The sequence below is a fragment of the Muscardinus avellanarius genome, assembly GCF_963383645.1.
Source record: "Muscardinus avellanarius genome assembly, chromosome: 7".
Lineage (NCBI taxonomy): Eukaryota > Metazoa > Chordata > Mammalia > Rodentia > Gliridae > Muscardinus > Muscardinus avellanarius.
Window position 1 is genome coordinate 106,377,860 of NC_137793.1, and position 24,301 is coordinate 106,402,160.

At 57.3% G+C, this 24,301-nt stretch overlaps 1 protein-coding gene across 1 annotated transcript in view; it reads right to left on the minus strand.

Annotated features, from left to right (window-relative positions):
- Nucleotides 1–3,568: 3,568 nt before the first annotated feature.
- Nucleotides 3,569–24,301, minus strand: part of KIAA1614 — a gene marked incomplete at both ends in the record, with an annotated part of 35,312 nt that continues 14,579 nt past the window's right edge. Inside the window, 7 exons of the mRNA XM_080698764.1 lie at nucleotides 3,569–3,762; nucleotides 8,425–8,609; nucleotides 9,475–9,602; nucleotides 13,172–13,412; nucleotides 16,109–16,265; nucleotides 17,617–19,115; nucleotides 23,993–24,136. Of these exons, the coding sequence (XP_080554890.1) occupies nucleotides 3,569–3,762; nucleotides 8,425–8,609; nucleotides 9,475–9,602; nucleotides 13,172–13,412; nucleotides 16,109–16,265; nucleotides 17,617–19,115; nucleotides 23,993–24,136 (2,548 nt within the window). The remainder of the gene's footprint in view (nucleotides 3,763–8,424; nucleotides 8,610–9,474; nucleotides 9,603–13,171; nucleotides 13,413–16,108; nucleotides 16,266–17,616; nucleotides 19,116–23,992; nucleotides 24,137–24,301) is intronic.

Consider the following 24,301-nt stretch of genomic DNA (forward strand, 5'->3'; position numbering starts at 1 on the left):
GTAGAAAGCTTCTGGGTTCCACCCCCAGTACTACCAAATAATAATAACTATATATATATATATATATATATATATATATATATATATATATATGTATGTATACTAAAAAATAGGACTGGGGATGTAGCTCGAAGGTCGAATGTCCCTGGGTTCCATCCCCAGTACCGCAAAAAAAAAAAAAAAAAAAAAAAAAAAAAAAAATTGAGCCATTCCTGCGGCTCCCCATTTTGCCTGTGATTTGGGACATGCATTCTTGCATCTCCCTACACCCCTGCCAAACCACAAACCCCGGCTGCCCCAGCATCCTCAACTGCCTTCGCGGAGCCACGCCCATCCAGGTGGCTTAGGTCCAGCAGAACCTGAGAGCCCGAGTGGCTTCGGCCCGCCTCCCTGGGGCCCAGCCCGCCTCCACCTGCAGTGACCGTCTCCTCTCCCACCCGCACCAACACCGACCCAGGACGGCCTCAGCCAGGCTGCTGCTGCAGAGTTACCCCTGCAGGCCAGGCAGGGGCGGCAGGGACAGCGACAGATGCTCCTCCTTCCCAGGGCGCCTGGCTGCGGCTGAGGGGCCCATGGGAGTCTCTCGGCCTTCCAACCTGTCCGCCTCGGGGAGAGGTGTCCTGAGAAGAGAGGCCAGGACAGGCTTCGGGCAGAGGCAGCAGGGCCACTTCTGCCCGTGGCTTCTGAAAGTGCTTTCCGCCCCCACCAATGCCTGGGAGACTGGGCCTGAGGCCAGAGTTGGCGCCCCTTCCCCTTCCATGTGGCTCCAGCCTCAGGTACCTTCCTCAGCCAATGGAGGAAGCTCAGCAGCTGGAAGTGTGTGTGTGTGCGCGCGTGCGCGCGCATGCACGCCCTCACTCCATCCAGGTTCCATCCCAGAACCCGCTGGGGGCACCTAAACACAGCACCCCAACCCTGTACTTTCCAGCCCCTCCCAGGGGCCTCCACATCAGGTTCTGGGTATGTGCACTGGGTACCAAAGGCCTGGGAGCCCAGCTGTGCACACTGGGTACCAGGGGCTCTGCAGAGCCCAGTTGTGTGCACTGGGTACCAGGGTCCTACAGAGCCCAGCTGTGCTCACTGGGTACCAGGGTCCTACAGAGCCCAGCTGTGCTCACTGGGTACCAGGGGCCTGCGAGCCCAGCTGTGCACACTAGGTACCAGGGGCCTGCGAGCCCAGCTGTGCACACTAGGTACCAGGGGCCCTGCGAGCCCAGCTGTGCGCACTGGGTACCAGGGGCCCTGCGGAGCCCAGCTGTGTGCACTGGGTACCAAGGGCCTGCAAGCCCAGCTGTGTGCACTAGGTACCAGGGGCCTGTGGAGCCCAGCTGTGCACACTGGGTACCAGGGGCCCTGCGAGCCCAGCTGTGCGCACTGGGTACCAGGGACCCTGCGGAGCCCAGCTGTGCGCACTGGGTACCAAGGGCCTGCGAGCCCAGCTGTGTGCACTGGGTACCAGGGGCCCGTGGAGCCCAGCTGTGTGCACATGGGTCCAAGCTTCCCTAATCCCCATTGTCCTGCTGGCACCAGCTGGGCTCATGGCAACATACCAAGTTCTAGGATGGTTTGATGGCCCAGCATGGGAGGGGGGCTGGTGGACCCAAAGCCCTCCCAGGCATGCACTTTATGGGGGTTGGGGCAAGACCAGAGGCAGAGGCCCCAGGCGCTTCCTGGCCTTCCCCTTCCTCCTAAGCTATAGCCCAGGAAGCTGGCCCTGAGTGGGGGGTGTTCCCGTCACTGTCACTGACTGACGTAAAGACAGCAAGCAGCACATGCCTGGCAGGACCACTATCAAGGCCGAGACCTGGTAGGCCGCAGCTGCACAAGCTCCTTCCCCTGCCCTCGCCCTGTCCTTCAGTTCCTCTGTCAGAGAGGCAAGAAATCCTTCCATCCAGGGGACAGGGATTCTTCTGCACCTGAATTATTTCTAAAAATCCTATGTATCTGTCTATGGTGCTGGAACTCAGAGTTGCTAGGCAAACGCCCTACCATTGAACTACACCCCCAGCTCCAGAACCTTTTTCAAGGAGAAACTTGCCCAGCTGCATGACCTTGAGGGGTGCAGGGATGCCAGGGGTCATGTCCCCACTTTGAGGTGGCCAGATTCATCTCCAAAGTGTCCCCACACCCTTGCTCTGGCCCCTCCGCCACCTGCCAGGGCCTCCTCTTTCCTCCCTCCCCCCATCCTGTGTACTGAGGTCTCTGAGACTCCCCACCCAGCTCAGGGCCGCCCATGGCCCCAGCCTCCAGGGCATGAGAGGGGCTCTAACTGGGTTCTGCTAAGGCCCTGGGTCAGGAGAACATGACCCCGCACACCCTGGTGTTTTTCCACCACGCCCTGGCCCTTCCCCAGCCACAACCTTCTGCATCTCAGGGCCCGTGATACTCTTGTCAGCCAGTGAGGCAGAAGGCCTGCTGCTTTGCTTTTTTTAACACAGACTGTTCCAAAACAGCCCTGGCTCAGTAGACCTCAGTAGACCTAGCCCAGGCCCCTCAGCTCCACTCCCCGTCAAAAAAAGCACCCAGGGCTCCTCTTCCAGCCTGGGACTCCTGGCTCCAACCCTACCCTCAGGGGCCTCCTCAGCCTCTCCCTCCAGCAGGCCCACCACCCACACCTGTGCCCTCTGCCCCCCATCCTGTCCCAGCCTCCAAGGCCTAGCGGAGGTCAAACGAGCCCAGAATTTAGCACTCAGAGTGGGAGAAGCTTCAGCTTGCGTTTTAATAATTTAAGACTGACACATGGCCGGCCGCAAGCCGGGGTTGGGATGCCGTCCTCTGGCCTCTGCAGCCCGCCCGCTGCCTGCTGCCTGCCTACCCACAGCCGCCACCAGGGAGGTCTGACGGGAAGCTTGCAGCTGGGGGCAGCCAGACACCAGCTGCAGCGTCTCCACGCTGGACAGGAGAACAAAGAACAAGGCCCCTCTGCCGGACCCCAGCCTCGTGAGGAGGGGAGGGGGCTGGGCTGCATCCTGGCTGCTGTCTCTGTACTTCCCTGAAATTTGCTTTGGTTTCATTTTTCTCTCCCTTTGTCTTTATAGATCATAAGATTTTCCTAGAAACTCCTCCTACTCTGGCTCCCAGAGACACGGCCAGACCCCTCCCACCTAGAAGGGGCACACAGTCCTCCGCAGAGCATGCCCCCCAGGGTTTGATTTGGGGCAGTCACACGCTGGCTGTAAGGCTCACCCTGGGGTACAAAGGTGCCCAGTGGCAAGGAGGACACACGTGACTGAGGGGAGGGTCAGGGCAGCGTGGCCCCATCTTTGGTTCTGGGGTGTGGGAGGCTCTTTGATGGGGGGCGGGACCTGAGGGTGAGGTCCCAGGGCACCAAGCCAAGGACCCATAGGCTCTTGGACAACAAAGGGGTCCATGTTACCGCACCTTAGGCATGGAAGGAGACTAGCGTTTTCTGACTCCAGTTCCGCATAAATTAATGGCCTTAAACAAAACAGCCTCCTTGCCTGTCCCTAGCGCGGTCGATCCCAGAAGCCCTGCCGCAGCCAGACACCACCAGGACCTGTGTTTGGGCCTACAGCGCAGCTCTTGCGCCGCATCCTCGGCCTCTGGGTCACCGTGGGATGGGCCTCTGCCTCAGGACGCGGAGAAACAAGCTCTCTGAGCAGGCCAGGAGTTCCTCGATGTGGGCCAGGCCCAGCCCGGCCACCTTGGCCCCGTTCACCTCCAGAATCTCGTCGCCCACCCCCAGCAGCCCCGAGTACAGCTTGGCAGTGTCCAGGTCGGCCATCTCCTGCACGTAGATCCCTGCAGAGAACAAGAGAACGCGGCAGGTGAGACCCACAGTGCTCTGGCTGCTGGCCACGGAGGTGCCGGGAGGAGAGGGCTCACGCAGGGCACACACACAGACAGACACAGGCACACACACCGTCGGTCCACCTCCTACCACAACTGGCTTTTTGCAGTTCCTCCTGTCAGAGAGGCAAGCAATCCTTCCATCCAGGGGACAGGGTCGCTTCTGCACCTGAATTAATTCTAAAAACCCTATGTATCTATGGCGTTGGGAATGGAACTCAGTTGCTAGGCAAACGTCCTACCACTGAAGTACAGCCACAGCCCCCAAACCTTCTTCAAGGTGAAACTTGTCTTCCTCATGGTTCATCCTTCTCTGTTTCCTCTTAAAGTGAAGGCGCAGTTGGGTGTGGTGGCACAGACTTGTAATGCCTGTGCTTGGGAGTCTGAGACGGGAGGCTCACAGATTCCGGCCAGCCTCTACCCCAGGGCGAATGCTAATCTCGTCTTTTTCTGAGATGAGCATTTATTGTGGAATAGAAAGGAAAATAGCTTTCAAAAAAGATTAAGAGCCAGGGGAGTGGAAAATAGCTTTTAAAACAAAATTAAGAGCCAGACATGGTGGCGCACGCTTGTAATCCCAGTGCTTAGGAGGCTGAGACAAGAGGATCGCACAGGTTCGAAGCCAGCCTCAGCTACTTAGTGAGGCTCTCAGAAACTTAGTGAGACCCTGTTTTTATATAAAATATAAAATAGGTTCTGGGAGTGAAACCTGGAGGTAGGAAGCCTCTGGGTTCCACCCCCAGTACCACAAAAAACAAGATTTAAAAAAAAAAAAAGTTATGGCGTGCACCTATACTCTCAGTATTTGGGGGGATGAGACAGGAGAATCATAGGTTTGAAGCCAGCCTCTGAAACTTAGGGAGACCCTGTTTCCAAGTAAAAAATAAAAAGGGCTGTGGGTGTGCTCAGAGGTAGAACGCCCCTGGGTTCAGTCCCTAGTAACACCAAAAAATAAAAAAATAAGGCCTGCCGGGCATCTGCGGCCAGGTGCAGGACGTGCTAGCTGGGACTCTCCGCTGGGCCCAGGAACTGTCTCTCGCTGGCTCGCCTGGCGGCACAAGGCGGGGCAGGGGCAGGTGGTGAAAACTGCGAGGCCAAAGCCGCTCTTCAGGGACCATCCAGGACCTGCCCGGCCTTGACCTTCCCACTTGGGATTTGGAGGCATCTGGGCCAAAGCCCAGGAAAAATATTTTCAAAGCCTCAGCGGCTGGCGCTCCTTTTTTCATCCACCTCCTCCACCCAGGAGGCCCTGCAGGAGGGCCCTTGCTGGCCGGTGTGGTCATCCCCAGGTGCCAAAAGGTGCTGGCAGAGCCCGGGGGGGGGGGCTGCTTTTCTTTTTCTTTCTTTCTTTCTTTCTTTCTTTCTTTCTTTCTTTCTTCCTTTCTTTCTTTCTTTCTGTGCTGGGGATGGAACCCAGAGGCTTTCTACCTTTGGGCTATACTCCCAGACCTATCTTGTACTCACTAAGTAATTGAGGCTGGCTTTGAACCTGTGTGATCCTCCTGTCTCAGCCTCTCAAATACTGGGATTATAAGCGTGCGCTACCACGCCCAGCTTATCTGCTTCTTTCTCAGCTGGCTCTTGGGGAGGACATCAGTGGGGTGGGCCCTGTGGGGGCATCCAGCCGAGGGCCAGACAACCCTTACATTCCCTGACTGCTGCTCCCACCTGAGATTAACTGGGGCTAGGATCTTCCAGGGGCCCAGTGCCCGTGTTCTGCACCTAGCATGAGTCCCAGGGCACAGCCCAGCCTGCTGGAGGGCTGCAGGGACCGAGCCTTGCAGACGGCCCTCGCGGGGCTGACAATGCCATAAAATTCCCCGGAGCAGCTTAGCACAGTACGGCTGGGCCCAGGAGAAACGGAAAGCAAGTGCCCACACTTGGCCCCCTAGAATCCACTTCCTCACCCTAGAATCAGGTGCTTAGCGGGGCCTGCAAGGGCATGTAGTCTGGGTCTTCAGTGTCTAGTTTGGAACCCTCTGCAACCTATTGGACTAGGGGCAAGTACTCCAGCCCTCCTGGCCCGGAGAAGCCCCGTCCAGCTCAGCCTCATTTTGGAGCCTCAGTCCAGCATTTTGGAGCCCCCTCTGGCCCTGGGGCCTCCTGCGCGTCTGCCTTCGCTGCTCTGCACAGAGGCACCTAGTGGTGTGTAGCTCTGTCTGGCACGCCTGGGCTGCGCACACAACCCCTCTCCTGGGCCCCAGGTGTGCAGCACATCGTTGCTTCTGGCCCAAGCTGTCTCTTCTGCGAGCCCAGCCTCCCCTGACCAAGCATGTCTGCTGTCCTGGCCACCCAAGCAAGGCCTTCTCTCTCGCCTCCTGTCTCAGGTGTCTTGAGCAGCTGTCTGACCTGCTCTATGCTAATGGCAGGGGCGGCGATGAGGGGCCCGGGGTGAGCGTGGAGAGGTGTCTGCTGTATGGTAGAAGAGGCAGGTGGGTAGTAATGGTAAACCCAAAGCAGGCAGCGATCTGGCTAGACACTGCCATCACTCTTGGGCCATTGCAGGAGGCTTGGGGAGGTCTCACCACTGAAACGCATGCCAGTCATGAGAGGGAGGCCGCGCTTGGAGGCCCTCACTGCCTGCGAGAGGTGGCCTCTGTCAAGGATGTGTGATCTCTGTTGCAATTAGAAGCAGAAAGCAAAGCCTACCGTTTTCCACGCCTGTGCAGAATCGGACGTGATAGTCAGCAAGTTAGCACCATGACGTTTAGCCCTCCGAGGCCCAGGGGCTGTGAGCTCGCGGCTCGAGGAGGGTCTGTGGCTAGGACTAGCACCTGCCACTGCCCCCTTGCTTGGGGACCCGAGTGACGTCCAGCAGCTGAAGGCAGCAGCAGGGCAGGACCTGCCCACTGAGCCCTTGGTCCTTAGAGACCCCACACACCGCAGCGCCATTCAGGTGGGGGAGGGGCTCCCAATCCCTACAGAGGGGCTTGGGGAGGGGCAGCAAAGCCCACACTCCCTGTGACCGCTGAATGCAGGTCACACTGGCTCCTGTCCCAGCATCTTCTTTTTCTGAAGAGGGCAGGGAAGAATGCTGGGCTCTTCCCTCTGAAGCGGATCGAATATTCCTTAGGACTCTTCCAGGCATGTTACTGTCCTCATTCCACAGACCGGGGAACCGAGGCTCAGAGGGCTGTCTGCTGAAGGTTGCCCAGCCAGCAGAGTGCCTGCGCTGTGTCTGACCCCGTGGGGCCTGTCGGCTGTGGGAGGGCCTCTCTCACCTGCCTGAGTCACAGCATGGTCATCTCGGGTGAGGACTGACCGTCCACCCACCCCAGGGCCAGAGCGGGAGGCCCACCATCCTCGCCCTCACATCCAACCCATCGGCAAACCCATCAAAAGTACCTGCAAATCTGCCACACTCCAGACCCTTGGCATCCTCTCCATCACCCAGCACATCCCAAAAACAGCTGCAAAACGCATCTCCCTGACTCCACTTTGGCCCCACCAGGGTCTCAACAGCCCCCCGTGGTGCCCCTCCTCGCTTTAGGCCCGCCCCGAGTCTCACTCAAGGAGGAGGCCGAGCCCTGCGCCCGCCACCTTGCTGAGCCGGCTCCCTGACCTCCTGATGGCTCCTCAGTAGGCCAGGCGCACCCCTCGCCTGGGCTCTGCCCTCTGCCTGGTCCTGTCTCCGCTCGCGCATCGTTTTCTCAAAGCCCGTCTACATCGGCTTCATTTGTATTTGCTATTTAGTTCTTCTCACCATCTGACGTATATACACAGAAGGGAAACTTGGAGATGCAGCCTGGCTCGCTCACTGGACCGTGTGCTCAAGAAGGCAGGGTTTGTCCGCCCATGTCCTGTGTAACCCCAATATCTATGCCACTCAGTAGGTACTTAACACATATTGGTTGAAACAGAGACGGGACAGACCCCACAGCGCATGCGCAGTCTGCAAATGTGGCTGCAGCAGGTATTTTTCCAGGCTGAACAACTTTGACCTTGGAGATCAAAGCGTGGGGACTAACCCCCCTGGGCAGAGCCCAGCCGCAGCTCCCCCGGAGATCCCCCTGCCCTCTCTCCCTCCTCCCCTTCCCCCGCACACCGTCTTCCTCCCCTCCTCACCTTAGCTGGAGTAGCTGTCTGGGTCCCTAGCCCCTGGAACACCTCTGGCCCACAGGCTTGGGTAAGGGCCTAGCCAGCGGGCCTGCCCCAGGAACGCAGGTGTGGGCAGGCCTGGGCGCTGGCAGATGCAGAGTGAGGAGCTTTGGGTCAAGACCCAGCAGGCAACCCAGCCTGGAGCTGTCTGAACAGAGCCCTGGATGGACGTGGACACAACACACAGGCAGCCACAGTCCACAGGCCCAGGCAGCCCAGGCTGCAGGGGGAAGGGAACCCTGGAAACCCTCCAGGCGCATCAAAGGCAGAGCAGGGACCAGCAAGTACAGACCAGTTCCTCCTTCTCCTTTGGAGAGGATGGCAGCAGGGGGATCGTGGAGTCAGACTTGGCCCCACCCCCAGAGCTGCAGGAGTGGGGCCCTCTCTGCAGGTGCCGACTCCAGGGGAGAGCTGCAGACCTGTAGCTGAACTCTACTGCTCAGACATGGACCAGAAAATGCCTGGTCACAGCCAAGAAGCAGGGCCGGGGTCTGAAAAGGAAGGGGAGGGGCGTACCTGAATCCCGGCGTCCATTCCCTGAGGCCACGTGGAATCCAAAAGTGCCCTCCTGGGAGCACTGCAGCCACAGCTGGCTCGTGCCGTCCGGAAACACCTCCACCACACGGCCCACCGCGCGAGGCAGGCTGGGGGCGCCCACGTCCTCCACGCTGAGCGCACGCCGGGGAGGGGCCCTGGCCAGCCTGCAGGCCAGAGAGAGTGAGGCTGAGGCTCGGGCACCACCCAGCCCTTGCCCGGCCATCAGGGGACCGAGGCCTCTTGGGCGACTTCAGAGCTGGGCGCTGGAGGCTGCACAGACTCAACCCACAAAAACAGCACCCTAAGGCAGAGGTGGGGTGGGTCAGCACCCACTGTAGAAATGACAAGCTCCCTCCACCCAGAGCAGTGGTGTGTGTGTGTGTGTTTGTACTGGGACATTTTACTTCCGAGCCACACACACACCCCAGTCCTCTCATCTTTTGTTTGGAAACAGCCTCACAAAGCTGCTGACAGTCTAAGTTGCTGAGGCTGGCTTTGAACCTCTGATCCTCCTATATCAGCCTCCCAAGTACTGGGTTTACAGGTGTGTGCCACCCTGTCCAGCTCGTTTCTAAAATTTTTTTAGGTAGGAACTTTGAAGAATCTGACAGCAACTATAATTCCATATACAATTTCCCAGCGTTAACAGACCCCTGAAGTCCGTCCAGGGCATCCTGGGTAAGCGCAAGTAGCCTAGAGACCTCTGAAGGCACAGGGCCTCTTTGGGGCCTCGTCTCTGGTGTTTAATGAGATCTTTAGCTAGAAAATTGAACGTCCTGATTGTGAATGCCGTCAGACAGCAGTGAAAGAGAAAAGTCAACGCTGCCAGCAGCCCTGGACCTCAGCGCTCACCACATGGGGTGAGGCACCGGCCCTTGTGCTGTGGGGTCACACGTGGGACATGTTGGGGGGCACGGTAGCCCGCCCCACTGCTCTGCTAGGGACCCTGCTCAGGGAGGGGATGTTGAGGCAGAGGTAGGCTCGTAGCTCTCCTGGCCATCTTCCGGGGCCATCCAGGTCCATACTTACCTGCCACAGGTACTGGAGTCCCCTGGAGTCTCCACCAGGTAGAGGCTGGACCGGTCCCCCCTGCCGGTCAGCAGAGAATGGAGGTTCTGAAAGGAGGCAGCTTTTGGACGTTGGTGGGAGGGTGACACCTGGTGGGGAAGGACCAATATTGCAGGTGAGAAAAACCACCTGGGAAGGGATCTGACCCAGCCAGGACCGGAGGTCCCTAGGGGCTTGTCTCTAGGTCCACATTCTCAGCAGGACCCACTAGAACCGATTCCAGGAGGTGGACCGATGCAGGTCACCCAGAGCATCAAGACTCAGGGTTTTTTTTTTTGTTTTAATTTTAGCTGAAATTAACAACTCAGTATTATAAATACTAATGATCTCATTCAGAAAATCAAATTTTCTCATTAAGGGAAAAAAGCAATTATAGCACAATAAATACAATTTTAGGGTTAAAGTCTGAAGACTGTGATTCTTTAGCATCCCTTTTATGGTCACGGTTTTATTTTCACCTTTTTATGTACCTAAAAATACTGTGCATGAAAAGCTGGAAAAGTCAAAACACCGCTCCAGAATTCATAAGATGATGGGGTGGTGATGAGCACAGAGAAGCTGAAACCCCCAGGGGCACACAGGGAGTTCTGGGTTAAAGCTGGGGTGACGTGTGGAAATCAAAGAAAGCTTTGGCCTGGGCGATCTGGAGATGCCGGAGGAGCCGGCTCGCGAGAGGCTGGGAGCAAGCGCTCTCCAGGGAAGGGGAGAGGAACAAGAGCTCTGGACAGAGGGAACACAGCAATGTACTAAGACCAGGAGCGATGGGAGAGAGCCTGGTATGCTCTGGAACATTCGTGTGTGGGCGGTGAGGCAGGAGGCTGTGGGGTGTGGGCGGGAGCCAGAGGCCAGCTCTGGAGGACCTTAAATGCCCTGCCAAGGAGCCACAGAGTGCTGGTAGTAAGAGGGGCAAGGTCAGATCTGCACCCTAGAAAATGACTACTTAGGAGGCGATTCTGAAGGTGAGGTTGGCTGAGAGGAGCGGGTTTTTAAACAAATATCACACAAGTTATTGACTGCATTTGGAATCTATGCTGCTATGGTCCAAATGTTTATGCCCCCCCGCCAATTCACATTTGAAATCTAGTCACCAAGGAAGTGGGGCCTCTGGGAGGCATGGAGGCCTCATGGGGCCGTGGAGAGCTCCCAGCGCCTTCGATGTGGGAGGCCACAGTGGTCTGAGGAAGCCGGCCCTCAGCAGACACTGACTGCGCCTTGACCCTGGACCCCAGGCTCCAGAGTGCGAGAACTCTATTCCTGTTGTTTATAAACCACCTGGTCTACGGCATTTGTTACAACACACCGGCGAGGCTAAGTGCCCTAGAGAAGGCAGGCTTATTGTGGAGAAGCTAAGAGGAGCCTGCCCTTCTATCCGACCTTGAGAGATCTTCCTGGGAGAAGGACAAGCAGGAGTTTCCTAGGGAACGGGGCGGTGGGGGAAGGACGAAGAGGATGCTCCGGACGTGCTCCAAGGCCCCCGGAGAAGTGCCAGAGCCCACTGGAGCACGTGGGACCTGCCTGGTGTGGTTGGGTGTGAGGGAGGGCAAGACAAAATGTAAACTAAACCAGAGCCGGGCGCAGTGGGGCAGGCCTGCAATCCCAGTGACTCGGGAGGCTGAGGCAGGAGGAGGGCAACTTCAAGGCCAGCCTGGGCAATTTAGCAAGACCCTGGCTCAAAATAAAAGCAAAAGGGCTGGAGCTGTAACTCAGTGGCAGAGCACTTACCTGGCATGTGCAAGCCCTGGGTTTTATCCCCAAAACCGCAAAAAGCAAGCCAACTGACACAAGAAGTGTCCACTGCCGCTCCCCCACACACACACACCACACTAACCAGGAGTGTCTCACCGCAAGGCACGTCATAAACACTACTTTGGGGGTGAGACCGGTTCTTCTCTCTCTTTGAAAAGGGGCTTTGCGTGCACAGTCCCTGCACTCCCGCGCCCTGCGGGGCAGCCCTCTGTCTGTCTTGCTCCGCTTAACCGCTAGCAATAAATTTGGTGCCACAGCTCAGATACAGTGGGCGAGTAGCAATCCACGAGACGAGTTTCTGGAGCACAGGGTCATGCAGCGGCCTCTCCCCCTCTTGCCCTCTCTGCTTCTGTTTCTCTGCCTTTCAGGCACATGGCTAGCAGGCGTGTGTGCATATGTGTGTGAGGGGGTGTATGTATGCATGCATGTGCGTGTATTACTAGAGACTGAATAAGAGCATTCTACCTCTGAGTTACATCCCCAGTCATTTTTGTGTGTGTGTGGTACTGGGGAATGAACCCAGGGGCATTCTACCTCCAAGCTATACCCCCAGCCCTAGTTTTTCTTCTTTATTTTAAAATAGGGTCTCACTAAGTTGCAGACGCCTGAGTAGTTAAAGCTGGCTGCAAACCTGTGATCCTCCCATCTCAGCGTACTAAGTACTGGGATTACAAGCTTGCACCATCACATGTGGCTTTTTTTTTGTTTTGAAACGGGCTCTCACTAGGTTGCTGAAAGCCTTGCTAAGTTACTAGGGATGGTCACGAACCTGCAATCCTCCTGTCTCAGACTCTCAAGTACTGGGATTACAGGTGTAATCCCAGCTACCATGCCTGGCTGACATTTTTATGAGCCCTGACCTCATACCTAGTACTGTCTTCTGTGAAATAATCCTATGGAATTTTCATTTGACCTACATCCTCCTGCTGCAACTTGAGATAGGAAAAGCTCCAGTGCCCCAGCCCGCAGCCACCTGGAAACCGCTGGCAGGGAGCAGGGGTTCCCGAGCCCTGGGCAGCAGTTAGTCACTGCAGGTGCTCTGCTAAGATGGGGAGAACTAGCCAGCTGTCCTGCGTCAAGCACTCAGTGGGTGCTGAGTGTGTATGCCGTGCCAGCTGCCGTAACGGGGACTGAGACGTGGAGATCAGATAACTTACGATCCAATCAAGGGAGACCAAAGTCCACGGAGGAGGGAAGCGCAGGTGAGATTCAGCAGAGATGCCCCGCTCAGCCTGCAGAAGGACAGACGGCTTCCCGGGGCCCGAGGTGCTGTGGGCAAGCACAGGGGCCCAGGTGGAGGTGAGAGAAACATCTAAGCGGAGCCAGTGGTGACCGAATCACAGAGCTGCAGGCTCTACTATGACTAGCACAAGCCGGCACAGCCAGGGCGAGTGGTGAGCTGAGGGCTGCCGGCCATGGAAGCCGCCGGCCACGCTAAGTGGCCTCAGCTCTATCCCGAGGGGACACGTGACCCAGGACAGATGTCCAGCCAGGGTGCTAGGGCCACAGGTGCGTATCGGATTGGCACTATGGAAGCCATATGGAAGAAAAGCATGGCAAGGAGGCCGGTCCAGAGGCCATGAGGTAGCCAGGTGGGAAGCGACCGTGCTGGACCAAGAGAGTCACTGTGGCCAGGAGAAGGTTCTAGAACGACCAGGCCATGAACACTTCAGGATACTGCAGAGGTGGCAGAGTTGAGGGAGGAGAAGGAGGCGTCTAGGATGAGCCCAGGCCTGAGGGGAGGAACAGGTATGGGGGTACTGCGACCGATCCCGTGTCCTGTCAGCTGAAGGACGCCAGCAGCCCCCTCTCGGGGTCCCCCGGGAGGAGCCCACCATCTTTTCTCCCCCTTCATTCTGATGTGCGACACCACCGCTGGCCTTGCCACCCGGGCGTGGCCCTGCAGACTCACCAGGCGCAGGGACTGTAAGGACGGGGCTCGCCTCACTCTGGGGGTGACTGGCGTGGCGGGCTGCAGCTGCTCCACGCTGTAGCTTCGGAGCCGGCCCAACTTGGGCCGGGAGGCCTGGCCCAGGGTGGAGAAGAGCTTCTTCAGCCCCAGGGTGGAGGCGATGCCTCTGCCCTTCCTCTTGTTCCCCTCAGGGGGGGCAGCTGAGGGTGGCTCGGGGCCTGGCCGGGTCCCTGGAGGTGCTCTGAAACACAGGAGTGGACATGGTGGGAGGGGGGCGGGAGGGGGCAAATGGGCGGCACCTGTGCCTCCTGGCTGCAGAAAGGAGCCCTGTGACTTCGCATGGGTAGCTTCTAGAACAGCACAGGCAAGCCCCCGCTGTAAGGGCAGCTTTGGACTCCATCCATCCATCCATTCATTATTTCTTAAGAGCGTCTGGTGCCAGCCTCTTCCATACTCTGGTGTGCGGCGCACAGGATGAACAGCGCCTTGCTCAAGGCTTATCCACAGCAGACCAGCAGACCCGGCAGCAGCACCAGTGACTGGCTTGGGCGTGCAGCAGGGACCGTTCTACGGCAGCCCTGGAAGGACTCTGGGATGGCCTTTCAACAGCAGCTGAATGCAGGCAGGAGACGAGGGGGCCGGGGCCGGGGCCAGGCTGAGGGCTCGTGTGCTCAGTCAGGGGCCCGGCCACAGGCCTGGACTCAGGTAACAGGAAGGGCAGAGGGCGTCAGGTCACCAGGCAGGCCAAGGCAGGAAACACTGAGAGGCCAACTGGGTAAAAGTAAAATCTACTCCCAACCCTGGTAAGGAAAACCCACTGCACGGTTTGAAGTAGGTGAAGGATACCTTTTTATACCTTTTTTTTTTTTTTTAGAACTGGGTTTGGAACCCAGGGACATTCTACCTCGAAGTTACACCCCCTATACTTTATTTTTTATTTTTATTTATTTTATTTTATTTTACTTTTGTGGTATTGGGGGTGGAATCCAGGGGCTTTTCTACCTCCGGGCTACACTCCCAGACCTATTTTATACTTTATTTGGAAACGGGGTCTCACTCAGTTGATGAGAGCCTCACTCAGTAGCTGAGGCTGGCTTCAAACCTGTGCAATCCTCCTGTCTCCGCCTCCCAAGTGCTGGGATTACAAGTGTGCGCCACCACGCCCGGCCTTTATTCTTTATTTTGAAACCCAGTCTCACTGAGTTGCAAAGGGCCTAAGTAGCTGAGGCTGTCCACGAACAGAGATTCTCCTGTCTCAGCCTCCCAAGTGCTGGGATTTACAAGTGTGCGCCACCATGCCTGGCTGAAGGATACTTGTTAATTAAGTCTTTATTTATATTGCAATACTGGGGATTGAACCCAGAGGTTTGTTTTTGTTTTTGTTTTTTTGGTGGTACTGGGGATGGAACCCCAGGGGCCTTCTACCTCCGGGCTACACTCCCAGACCTATTTTATACTTTATTTGGAAACAGGGTCTCGCTAAGTAACTGAGAGCCTAAGTAGCTGAGGCTGGCTTTGAACCTGCACGATCCTCTTGTCTCAGCCTCCCAAGTGCTGGGATTACAAGTGTGTGCCACCACACCCAGCTGAACCTAGAGGTATTCTACCTTTGAGCTATACCCCCAGCCCTATTTTTCGTTCTTTATTTTTGAAACAGGGCCTCACTAAGTGGCTGAGGCTGGCCATGAATTTGGGATCCTCCTGTCTCAGCCTCTTGAGTACTGTGATTACAGGCACACACCACCACACCTGGCTAATTAAGTCTTTTAGAAGATATCCTTGACCACTGTGTGGAGAAGGAATTATAAGGCACAAGAGTGATGGCAGAGGGAAGACAGGGACTACTGGAGTTGTACACAAATTAGTCCTGCAGGCTGGGCATGGTGGCATATGCCTGTATCCCCAGTACCTGGGAGGCTGAGACAGGAGGATCGCAGGTTCAAAGGCCAGCCTCAGCAACTTAGCAAGGCTCTTAGAAACTTAGTGAGACGATGTTTACAAATAAAAAATAAAATAGGTCTGAGAGTGTAGCTGGGAGGTAGAATACCCCTGGGTTCCATCCCCAGCAACATCCTCCCCCACACAAACACACTCACACACACTCTCACACACATACAAGCAATGAGCTTAGACCAGGAGACTTTGTAAAGGGGCTGGGGGCTGGAGAGGACTTGGAAGTAGACTGAGGGCGGGGAGTGGATTCTGCTGGACACCGTGGAAAGCAGCGTATCAGCCAGAAAGGGGAAGAGCAGGTGCCTCCCAGTCACCCTCGTGGAGATGTCCAGGAGGCCTCGGGCTGCATGTGGTCACCAGGCGTGATATGCCCTGACAAAGTCCCAGGCCCCACGGCTTTGCGGCCAGCCCAAGGAGGTACCAGGCAAGGACTCAGACCCCACAGCTAAACAAGGAAGGGAAACGATTTCCCCAACATCCAACGGATTCCAAGCCCTGAGCCAGGAGCGGGTCCTCCCAGACAGGAGGCCCTGGGGAGCACCAGAGGGCTGGGACTGTGCCAGCTAAGTGTCTGTCCGGAGCACACAGCTGGCGCTTGAGGCCACTCAGGGGAGGTTCAGGAAATGCATACACAGCTATGTTGGCTAAAAAGATTTGGGATCTGGGTGGGATGGCACACATCTGAAACCCCAGTACTTGGGAGGCTGAGGCAGGTTCAAAGGCAGCCTCGGCAACTTGGGGGGGCTCGCAGCAACCTAGTGAGACCCTGTTTCAAAATTTAAAAAATATATAAATGGCTAGGGGTAGAATGCCTCTAGGTCCAATCCCCAGTAACACACACACACACACACACACACACACACACACGAAAGGAGTGCCAGGCTTGAAGGTGGTATGGAAACACTCCAAGGCCCTGGGACCGGTGAGGTCAGCCTGGCTCTTCCCCACCCAGCACCCTCTGGCGGCCAGGCCTCCGCCACTCACCTGGGTGGCCCGTGCCCACTGGAGCTGGACCCTGTTCTCTGCAGGCCTCCCTCTGGCTCCTGGCTGGCCTTTGGCTCCTCTGAGGCCAGGGACGGGGTGATGCCCGTGGAGTTGATGACGGCGACACCTGCTGAGCCGAGAGAGTCCCGGAGTCCTCCTGCAATGGCCACAGCGTCCCTCCCGTGTCAGACTGACCACCCCACAGGCCCAGGTCAGGGACGGGGACAAGGAAGTGAGGGGGCAGGAGAGAGGCGGGGCCCAGGAGCAGCAGGTGGAGGGCAGCTCTCAGGTGACCGAGGCAGAGGGCCGCACCCCGAGCATCCTCTGGACACTGGTTTTGTGGACTGCTGTAGGCCCACGGCCCAGCATGGCACCGGACACACAGTAGATAACTAGTAAGTGCTTAAATGGCAGGTTGCGTGTGGCGGGCCATGCTCCTCCCGTATCAGTGGCATAGATGGGAGTAGGGGGACATTTCTCATTTCTGAGACAGAAAACACGATCTTGTGGGTGGGGTCCTTCATGGCTATGACAGCTGCTGCCCTTTGGAGGCATCTGTATGCAGCAGGTGATGGGCCTGAGGGTCCATTATCATCCTCACTTTATGGAAGGGTCGGGGGTCTCAGGACAGAAGCCCTGCGGGAGTGGCTAGGGGCAAGCTGGCCACCAGGGAGAAGAGACCCCATAGTGTGGGGTGGGAGGGGCCCCAGGCGTGAGCGAGGGAGGAAGGGGACAGTGAGCACATCTGGAGGCGTGGTGTCCACGCACCCAGTAAGGTCACTAGGTCTGTCATCTCTGCCTCTTCCTCCACTCCATACTAGGGCCTGGATTGGAGTCCAGCAGCAACTGGAGCCATTGCACATTAGGGCAGGAACGTGGTGGTGGACGTGCCCGAGAGGAGCAGCTGGGTGAGTGCCCTGGGGTCATAACGTGGGCAGGGCAGATCCTGGGTCTCCTAACACCTCACAAAGGCAAAGAATGGTACCTATGCCCTCAGCAGCCCCGACTGCGAACCCACCAGCAACCCAGGGAGTCGGGGCAGCCCGCCACAGCCCGTGGGAGCTCTGCCCCCAGGACGGGCATCTGTCTGGCCACAGAAAGCACAGGGGCAGGGCTGGGGCTGAAGTAATCCACTTGTGCATCCCCAAGCACCTGGTACAGAGCTCAGCAGGTAACAGGTGCTCAACTAACACAGAATGAAAGAGGGAGGCCAAGGGCAAAGCCCACTGCTGCCTTGTCCTGATTCACAGGAGTCTTAATTGCACAGAGCCCAGGCCTCCAGCGGCTTCTGGACACAGCCCAGGGGCCCAGCCCCAGATCGGCCCCTGCCTCCCACAGGGGACCTGGCTAAGCTGCTCTGGGCCCAGGCGGGGTCCCATATGCAGCCCAGCCACCACTGTCCCTGACACCTGCTGCTCCCCGGAGCTCCAGGAGGCTGCTGGGAGTAGAGTGTGGCTGTGTCACCCAGTGGTGTTGGAGTCGGAGTGCACGCCACAGGCAGTCCTTACCATCTCTGCAGCTCTCCTGGGGCTGCTCCTGTGCCTGGCCACAGGGGCCCCTCTGCACCCTGTCCTCGTGGGCAGCTGCTCCCCAGGGCTCCTGCAGCTCCAGAGTGCAGTGGGTGCGGCTATCAGTGGCCAGGGCCAGCAGTGGGGGCCCGACTTGGGGGCGGCAGGGCTGGGGCTGTGGTGGAGAGGTGCTGAGAAGCTCTGTTCTCGGAGCAGGGAGCAGCAAGGGGGGACCTGCAGGCTCCCCTGGGTCCCCCCACCTGTGCAGTGCTGCCAGGGCCACCTTCCTGTGAGACGCGGCAGCAGTGGCCTTCCTTGTGGGGGGCGGGGTTGGCATCCAGCCTTTGGGGGAGAGGGAAGCGCTGGGCTGCTGGGCCAGATGGGGGCCTGGGGGTTCTGTGTGGCTCTGCCGCCGGGAGGAAGCGCAGCCAACATCTAGAGATTCATGGCTTTCCAGAGCTGGGCCTGGCCTGCCTGGCCCCGAAGGACCAGGCTTCACGGAGGAGGTGACACTGGCTGTCCTGCATGAAGCCCAGGAGTCCGCGGGGCAGCTCCAGTGACTTCCCAGGCCCAGTCCAGGCTGCCTCTGGGCCCCCAGGGAGGCTGTCTCAGAGTCCAGGGCAGAAGGCTTAGGGACAGAATCTTCTTTCAGAAACAGAGCCCCCTGAGGTGCGTGTCCTCTGTCTCCCAGCTCCATGTCACTAGCCCCCGCCTGGGACCACCCATGGGCTTTTTGAGGCCTGGAGCCCGGCTGGTGGGGGCTGCTGCCTCGGGCCTGCCTGCCGGCCGGGCTGGACACCAAGGTCCCGGCCTCCTCGCTGTCTGTCCGGCAGCCATCCGAGGTGTCTGTGCTGTCCAGGGCAGAGTCCCCCTCCTCGGGGCACGTGGTGACTCCAATGTGCGTTTCCCGGATCCATTCCACCTGGAGGCCTGCCTCAGTGGGAAGAAACCATAGAGGGGAGACCCGACCGTGGGGGCTCGGGGGCTCGGGCAGCGCCCCCTCCACCCTGCAGGCAGCCTGCAGCTCCTGGAGGGCCCTGGGTGTGGGAGGCGGCTGCCCCTCTGCAGGGTGTCCGTCCTGGAGACTGTGGCCACAGGCTTGGCACATCCTCCTGCTGTCCCCTGCGGGTGCCGGTGCCAGGAGGCTCACGCAGTTCAGGCCGCCCCCAGGCCGGCGGGGCATGCCCTCCCTGCTGTCCCGGCTGATGTAGTGGGCGAGGTTGGGCTTGGAGCGCAGGGGGCCCTGGCCCACAGCCTGCAGCGCAGGGCTCAGCGCCTGGCGCTGGCGCTGGCGCTGATGCAGCCGCTCCAGGTACCGGGACTCCGCGTCGCAGGCAGACTCATCCTCGAAGCGGACATACGACGGGGTGATGCCTGGCTTGGGCCACTGTCCGCTGTTGGACTCCCCGCTGGAGGAGTCGCTCAGGTTCCCATTCTGGAGACCATCTCTGCAGGCAAAGGTCAACCTGGGGTCCAGTGCTGGGCCCCTCGGGCCATCTCTAATGAGAGAGGTCAGAGGGAGAAGGATGGGGAGGAAGGTGAGCCCCCTCCCGGGCTACGCCCAGCCCACCACCCTGGGGTGCAGTCTCCTTTATGCTCTGCGGTATCTAGAACCCACAGAGTTATCCCAAATCCAGTCCCCGGGGCATCAAGGGGTGAGACACAGCAACTATGAGCCCATCCAGATCCTGACCCATCAAGGCTGCCGTCACTTTTAGCTTCCCCGCTGGCCTGGCTCAGTCCTAATCAAGATGGCAGAGGACGATACCCAAGTCCCATACATGTCTGTTTTTAGGGAGAGGAAGTAACTGTCTGATCATCACCCATTTCTGGTACTGATGAACTACAGAAATGTGCCCTTTGCAACTTAGTGAGATAATATTTTTTATTCTTTATTTTGAAACTGTTTCAAAATATAGAATAAAAATAGGGCTGGGGGTGTAGCTCAAAGGTAGAATGCCCCTGGGTTCCATCCCCAGTACTGCAGAAAGAAAGAAGAAAGAAAGAGAAAGAAAGGAGGAAAGAGAGGGAAGGAGGGAGGGAAAAGGAAAGGAAAGGAAGGAAAGGAAGGAAAGAAAGGAAGGAAGGAAGGAAGGAAGGAAGGAAGGAAGGAAGGAAGGAAGGAGTACCATCAACCCTTACCCAGGGGCTCCATATCTGTGGATTCAACCAACAGCACATCGAAAACTTGGAAAGAAACTGCATCTGTCCTGAATGTGTTGAGACCTTTACTCCGTCATCATTACCCCCTAACCCCTACAGCCACCATTTGCATACCAGACACTGCACGAAGTATTGTAAGTAACCTACAGATACCGTGCCGTGTATGGGGGGGAGAAGTGTGTGCAGGGGTTAGGGTTTTGTGCATGTGCGTGTGCTGGGGCTGGAACCCAGGGCCTTGTGCATCCAGGGGGTCCTGGAGCCAATCCCCACAGGTACCCTGGGGATATCTGCACATGCTATACAGCCCTCACGGAAGGAGGGCTTTATGAGCATTTAATGTGTAAGTATTTAAATCTCCACAGAATGCAGGTGCGAGACCTAGAGCTGGGTTTCTAAGCATTGTTGTTCCTGACGTTTTCCCCCAGATGTAAATCACCTGGCTTGGACATAATTCAGACAGAGACACTGATACTTTTTTTTTTTTTTAAGCGGGGATTGAACTCAGGGGCATTCTACCTCTGAGCTACACCCCAGTCCAATAGCCCAATTTCATAGCCCAATTGGAAACAGGGTCTCACTAAGTTGCAGAGGGCCTAAGTTGCTGAGGCTGGCCTTGAACCTACGATCCTCCAGTCTCAGCCTCCCAAGCACTGAGATTACAAGTGTGCGGCACCGTGCCCAGCTGACAGCTGTCCTCTTAGCCTCTGGGTCTCAAGTGCTGAGTGCTCCTCATCTGCCACCCACAATGCAGTGGCCTCTCCACCTCTCCCCGCCTCCTGTCTGTGGGCCTCCTGAACACACACTCAAGACGGCTCGGGGTCCAGCTGATGGCCTTGGGGGGCACAGACCCGCCACACTCCCCTGCCTTCCTCTCCAGCACTGTCCCCAGATCCCCCCCCAGAGCCTCTAGCTCCTGCCCCCCTTCCTCGAGCCGTCCATCTCAGCCTGCTTACATCTGACCTCTACTTATTAAAACGTTACCCTATGTGACGGTGCACGTTATGGGCCAAGTGGGCCGAGCCACAGTGCCCAGATATTTGGCCAAACAGTATTCTGAATGTTTCTGTAAATATATTTATTTACTTTTTGCGGTACCGGGGATGGAACTCAGGGGCATTCTACATCCAAGCTACACCCCCAACACTATTTTTTTTAGTCTTTTTATTTTTGAAACAGGGTCTCATGGAGTTGTGAAGGGCCTTGCTAAGTAGCTGAGGCTCCCACGAACCACAATCCTCCGGTCTCAGCCTCCTGAATGCTGGTATTACAAGCATGCACCACCATGCCCGGCTAAGATATTTCTTAGATAAAACTAACATTTAAAGCAGGATATTTGGCCAGGCATAGTGGCACACGCTTGTAATCCCTGCGCTTGGGAGGCGGAGACAGGAGGATCGTGCAGGTTCGAAGCCAGCCGCCCTGGCTTACGAGACCCTGTTTCCAAATAAAAATATAAAAAATAGGTCTGGGAGTGTAGCCTGGAGGTAGAAGGGCTTCCAGGAACCCCAGTACCACACACAAAAAAAATCAGGATATTTGGAATAAAGCAAATTATGCTACATAATGAGGGTAGTTGAGGGCCTTAAAAAATACTGAGCTCCCCTTTGGAAAAAGTAATTCTGCAGACAGGCTACCTCTGGGCTCAGGCTACCTCTGGGGCTCCAGCCTGCTGGCATGCCCTGAGGATTTTAGACATACCCTTCCCACCAGCTGAGCGCTCACAAGTGTGTGAGCCATTCCTTAAAACAAACCTCTCCGCATATACACACATCCTGTTGTTTATGCTTCTCAGGAGAAGCCACACTAATAGCGCATGACAGTGTCTCTCTTCTGAACACCTGCGCCTCTCATTTGCTATCTCAGACTCAAAAGCTGCCAGGGCGGGAGGGACCTCTGAGAATCAGCAACTTCATCCCATAGGGCCAAGAGAAGCCCTAACGTGGTGCACAGGCAGGACCCTCGCCAGCCCGGCCCACCCAACACAGGCCAGGCCCAGGTGAGATTCAGTGTACGGCTTAGAAAACCTCCCCGATACAGGCTGGGCTGATGCCCTGCTCTGCTGGAGGGACCTAAGCGACGAATTCTTGCAAGAAAAATAAAAATCCCAGTGGGGCGTGATGGCTCATGACAGTAATCCCGGTACTTGTGAGCCTGAGACAGGAGGATTGCAGGTTTAAGGCCGGCCTCGGCAACTTATCAAGACTCCTACCAACCTAGGGAGACCTGTTTCAAAAATATAGAGCTGGGGGTGTAGCTGGGAAGTAAAATGCCTCTGAGTTCAAGCTCTAGTGTCACTCACACACACACACACACTCTCTCTCTCTCTCTCTCTCTCTCTCTCTCTCTCTCTCTCTCTCTCTCTGACACTCCTAAACTTCAAGGCAGGAAAGTCCTGACTTACTAGGGGCATCCAACTCCTCTGAGCTACACCAGTGACTTTTATGCACAAGATGCCCAGTCGAGCCATCCCTGAATTCACTCCAAAGGAAAACAGAGCAATTTTGTTCTAAAAAGAAGAAAGAGCCTGGCGTGGTGACACATGCCTGTAATCCCAATACTTGGGAGGCCGAGACCAGAGGATCACAGCTTTGAGACCAACTTCGGCAACTTAGTGAGACCCTGATCCAAAATAAAATAGGGCCGTGGGTGTCGCTCGGAGGCAGAATGCTTCAGGTTCAAGCCCTGGTATCAAACAAATAGAAAGAAGAGGAGGAACGGAAGGTGAGCTTAGTCCTGCAAACCCAGAGGCCCCGACCCCGCCAGAGATACCTGCAAGCGCTCGGTGTGCACGGGACAGCAGTACTTTCTACACCACCCTCCCAGGAGCATCCAGCCAACATCTCCTGCCCTCTTGGGATTAAGAACTCCAATCTAGGTACGCCCGTTCTCCCAAATAGCAAGAGCTTTTGTTTCCAGGAGCTGTTCTACATCAATTTGCTTCCAGAAAATGCAGCTGCCTCTGGCTCTTCACCTCCTAAAGAAGCCCTGTGTGTTCGGGCTGGCCCGGCAGGCCCAGCCAGGCCCAGCATCCAGACGTCTCCGCCTCCTCCTCACTGTCTCTCAGGAAGGAGACGGTGGGGGCTGGGAGCAGGCCTCCCCCTTCTCGCAGGGGCCTGTGTGGCATCGCAGGGTTGAGCTGCCTGGCCCTCCAGGGCGAGCCGACGGAGCGTAACCTTTCCAAGCAGCTGCTGCACGCCATCTGGCCTGGGCTTTTCAGCTCTACCCTCTGAGGATTCACCGGCGCTGCCAAGTCGTAGTAATTCTTTTCTGGACACGGCAGCTGCTAAAGTGGGTCACCTTGCATTTCTGTGGCCAGGAACAAAAGGGAACCTACTTTTTTGAGAGCGATGGGGGTTGTCAAAAGCTGCTGGGATGATCTGGAGAAGAGGAAGTACCCCAGAGGACATTTGCACGAGTCCGCTGTGCGGGCTATCTACTCTGTGGCTCCCCCATCCCGGCAATACCTTCAGGAAGCTGGATGGGGGCGTCCTCGGAACCCCACGTACTCGTGGGGAATAGGCAGGCGCCTCGCAGAAGCCGTGCCAGTCCTAAAGAGCGCCCGCTGGCCAGAGGGAGGGAGAGGCTAGGTCAACACGTGGTGGGCACCCTAGGCAGGATTCAGGGCCCTCTGGGCCCTCCCCTAAGGGTCACGGCAACACTGAACTGTACGGAGGCCCTGCTCACGATGGGTCGTGCCAATGGTTCTGAGGTAGGGGAGAAGAAATAAAGTACGGGGTAGAAAGGAGACACCACCTTGGTGGCTCCATGCCATTTAAAGTGCCCTCCGACTTGCTTGCAGACCTGGGAGCCCCCAGGATCGGCCTCTACTGAGAAGCCACCTCCTCTCAGGTGCCTCCCCTGTCCTTTGTGGGGGGAGTTATGGGTTTCCCACTGGGCACTTGCCATTCCCTCTCCTACATCAAGGCCATGGAACTGAAGAGCTATTTGGCTGTCTTTCTCCCTGGAGACTGTGGCCTCCATGCCCCAGATAACTCAAGGCAAAGGTTTGTTCCAATTTGCATCTCAGTTTGTGACATTCAGTGGCCCTCAGTAAAGGGGTGTTGACTGACTAAGCGACCACAGAAAGGGCCAACATGGAAACCTCACTTGCACAGAAGCCGGGAGGGCGGGGCGCTGGGCTAGGCCCCACCTCTTCCGGCGGCCGGCCCCTCCCAGGCCAGCCCGTGCTGCGGCCCCACTCACCCCCACTCACCCGCCGCCCTGAGCGATGGTCGGCACGATCTCGTGGTTGGCGCGGAGGGGCCGCGTCCTGGCCTTCATGCGGGCACGCTGCAGCAGATGTTTGGCTTCCTCCTGCCTGGCGCTCAGCCTGGGCTCTGGCTTGGGCCCAGAGGTCCTGCAGGGTGGCGCACAGGCCGGGGTGGGGGACGGATTAGAAACAAATAACACGGATTAGGAAGGCTTTGACAGTGTCAGCAGGGCTTGCCTCTCCAGCCCCGCACAAAGGGACCCGACAGGGTCTGGGTGCAGCCCCAAGCTGCTCCAGATGAGGCTGGGGCTG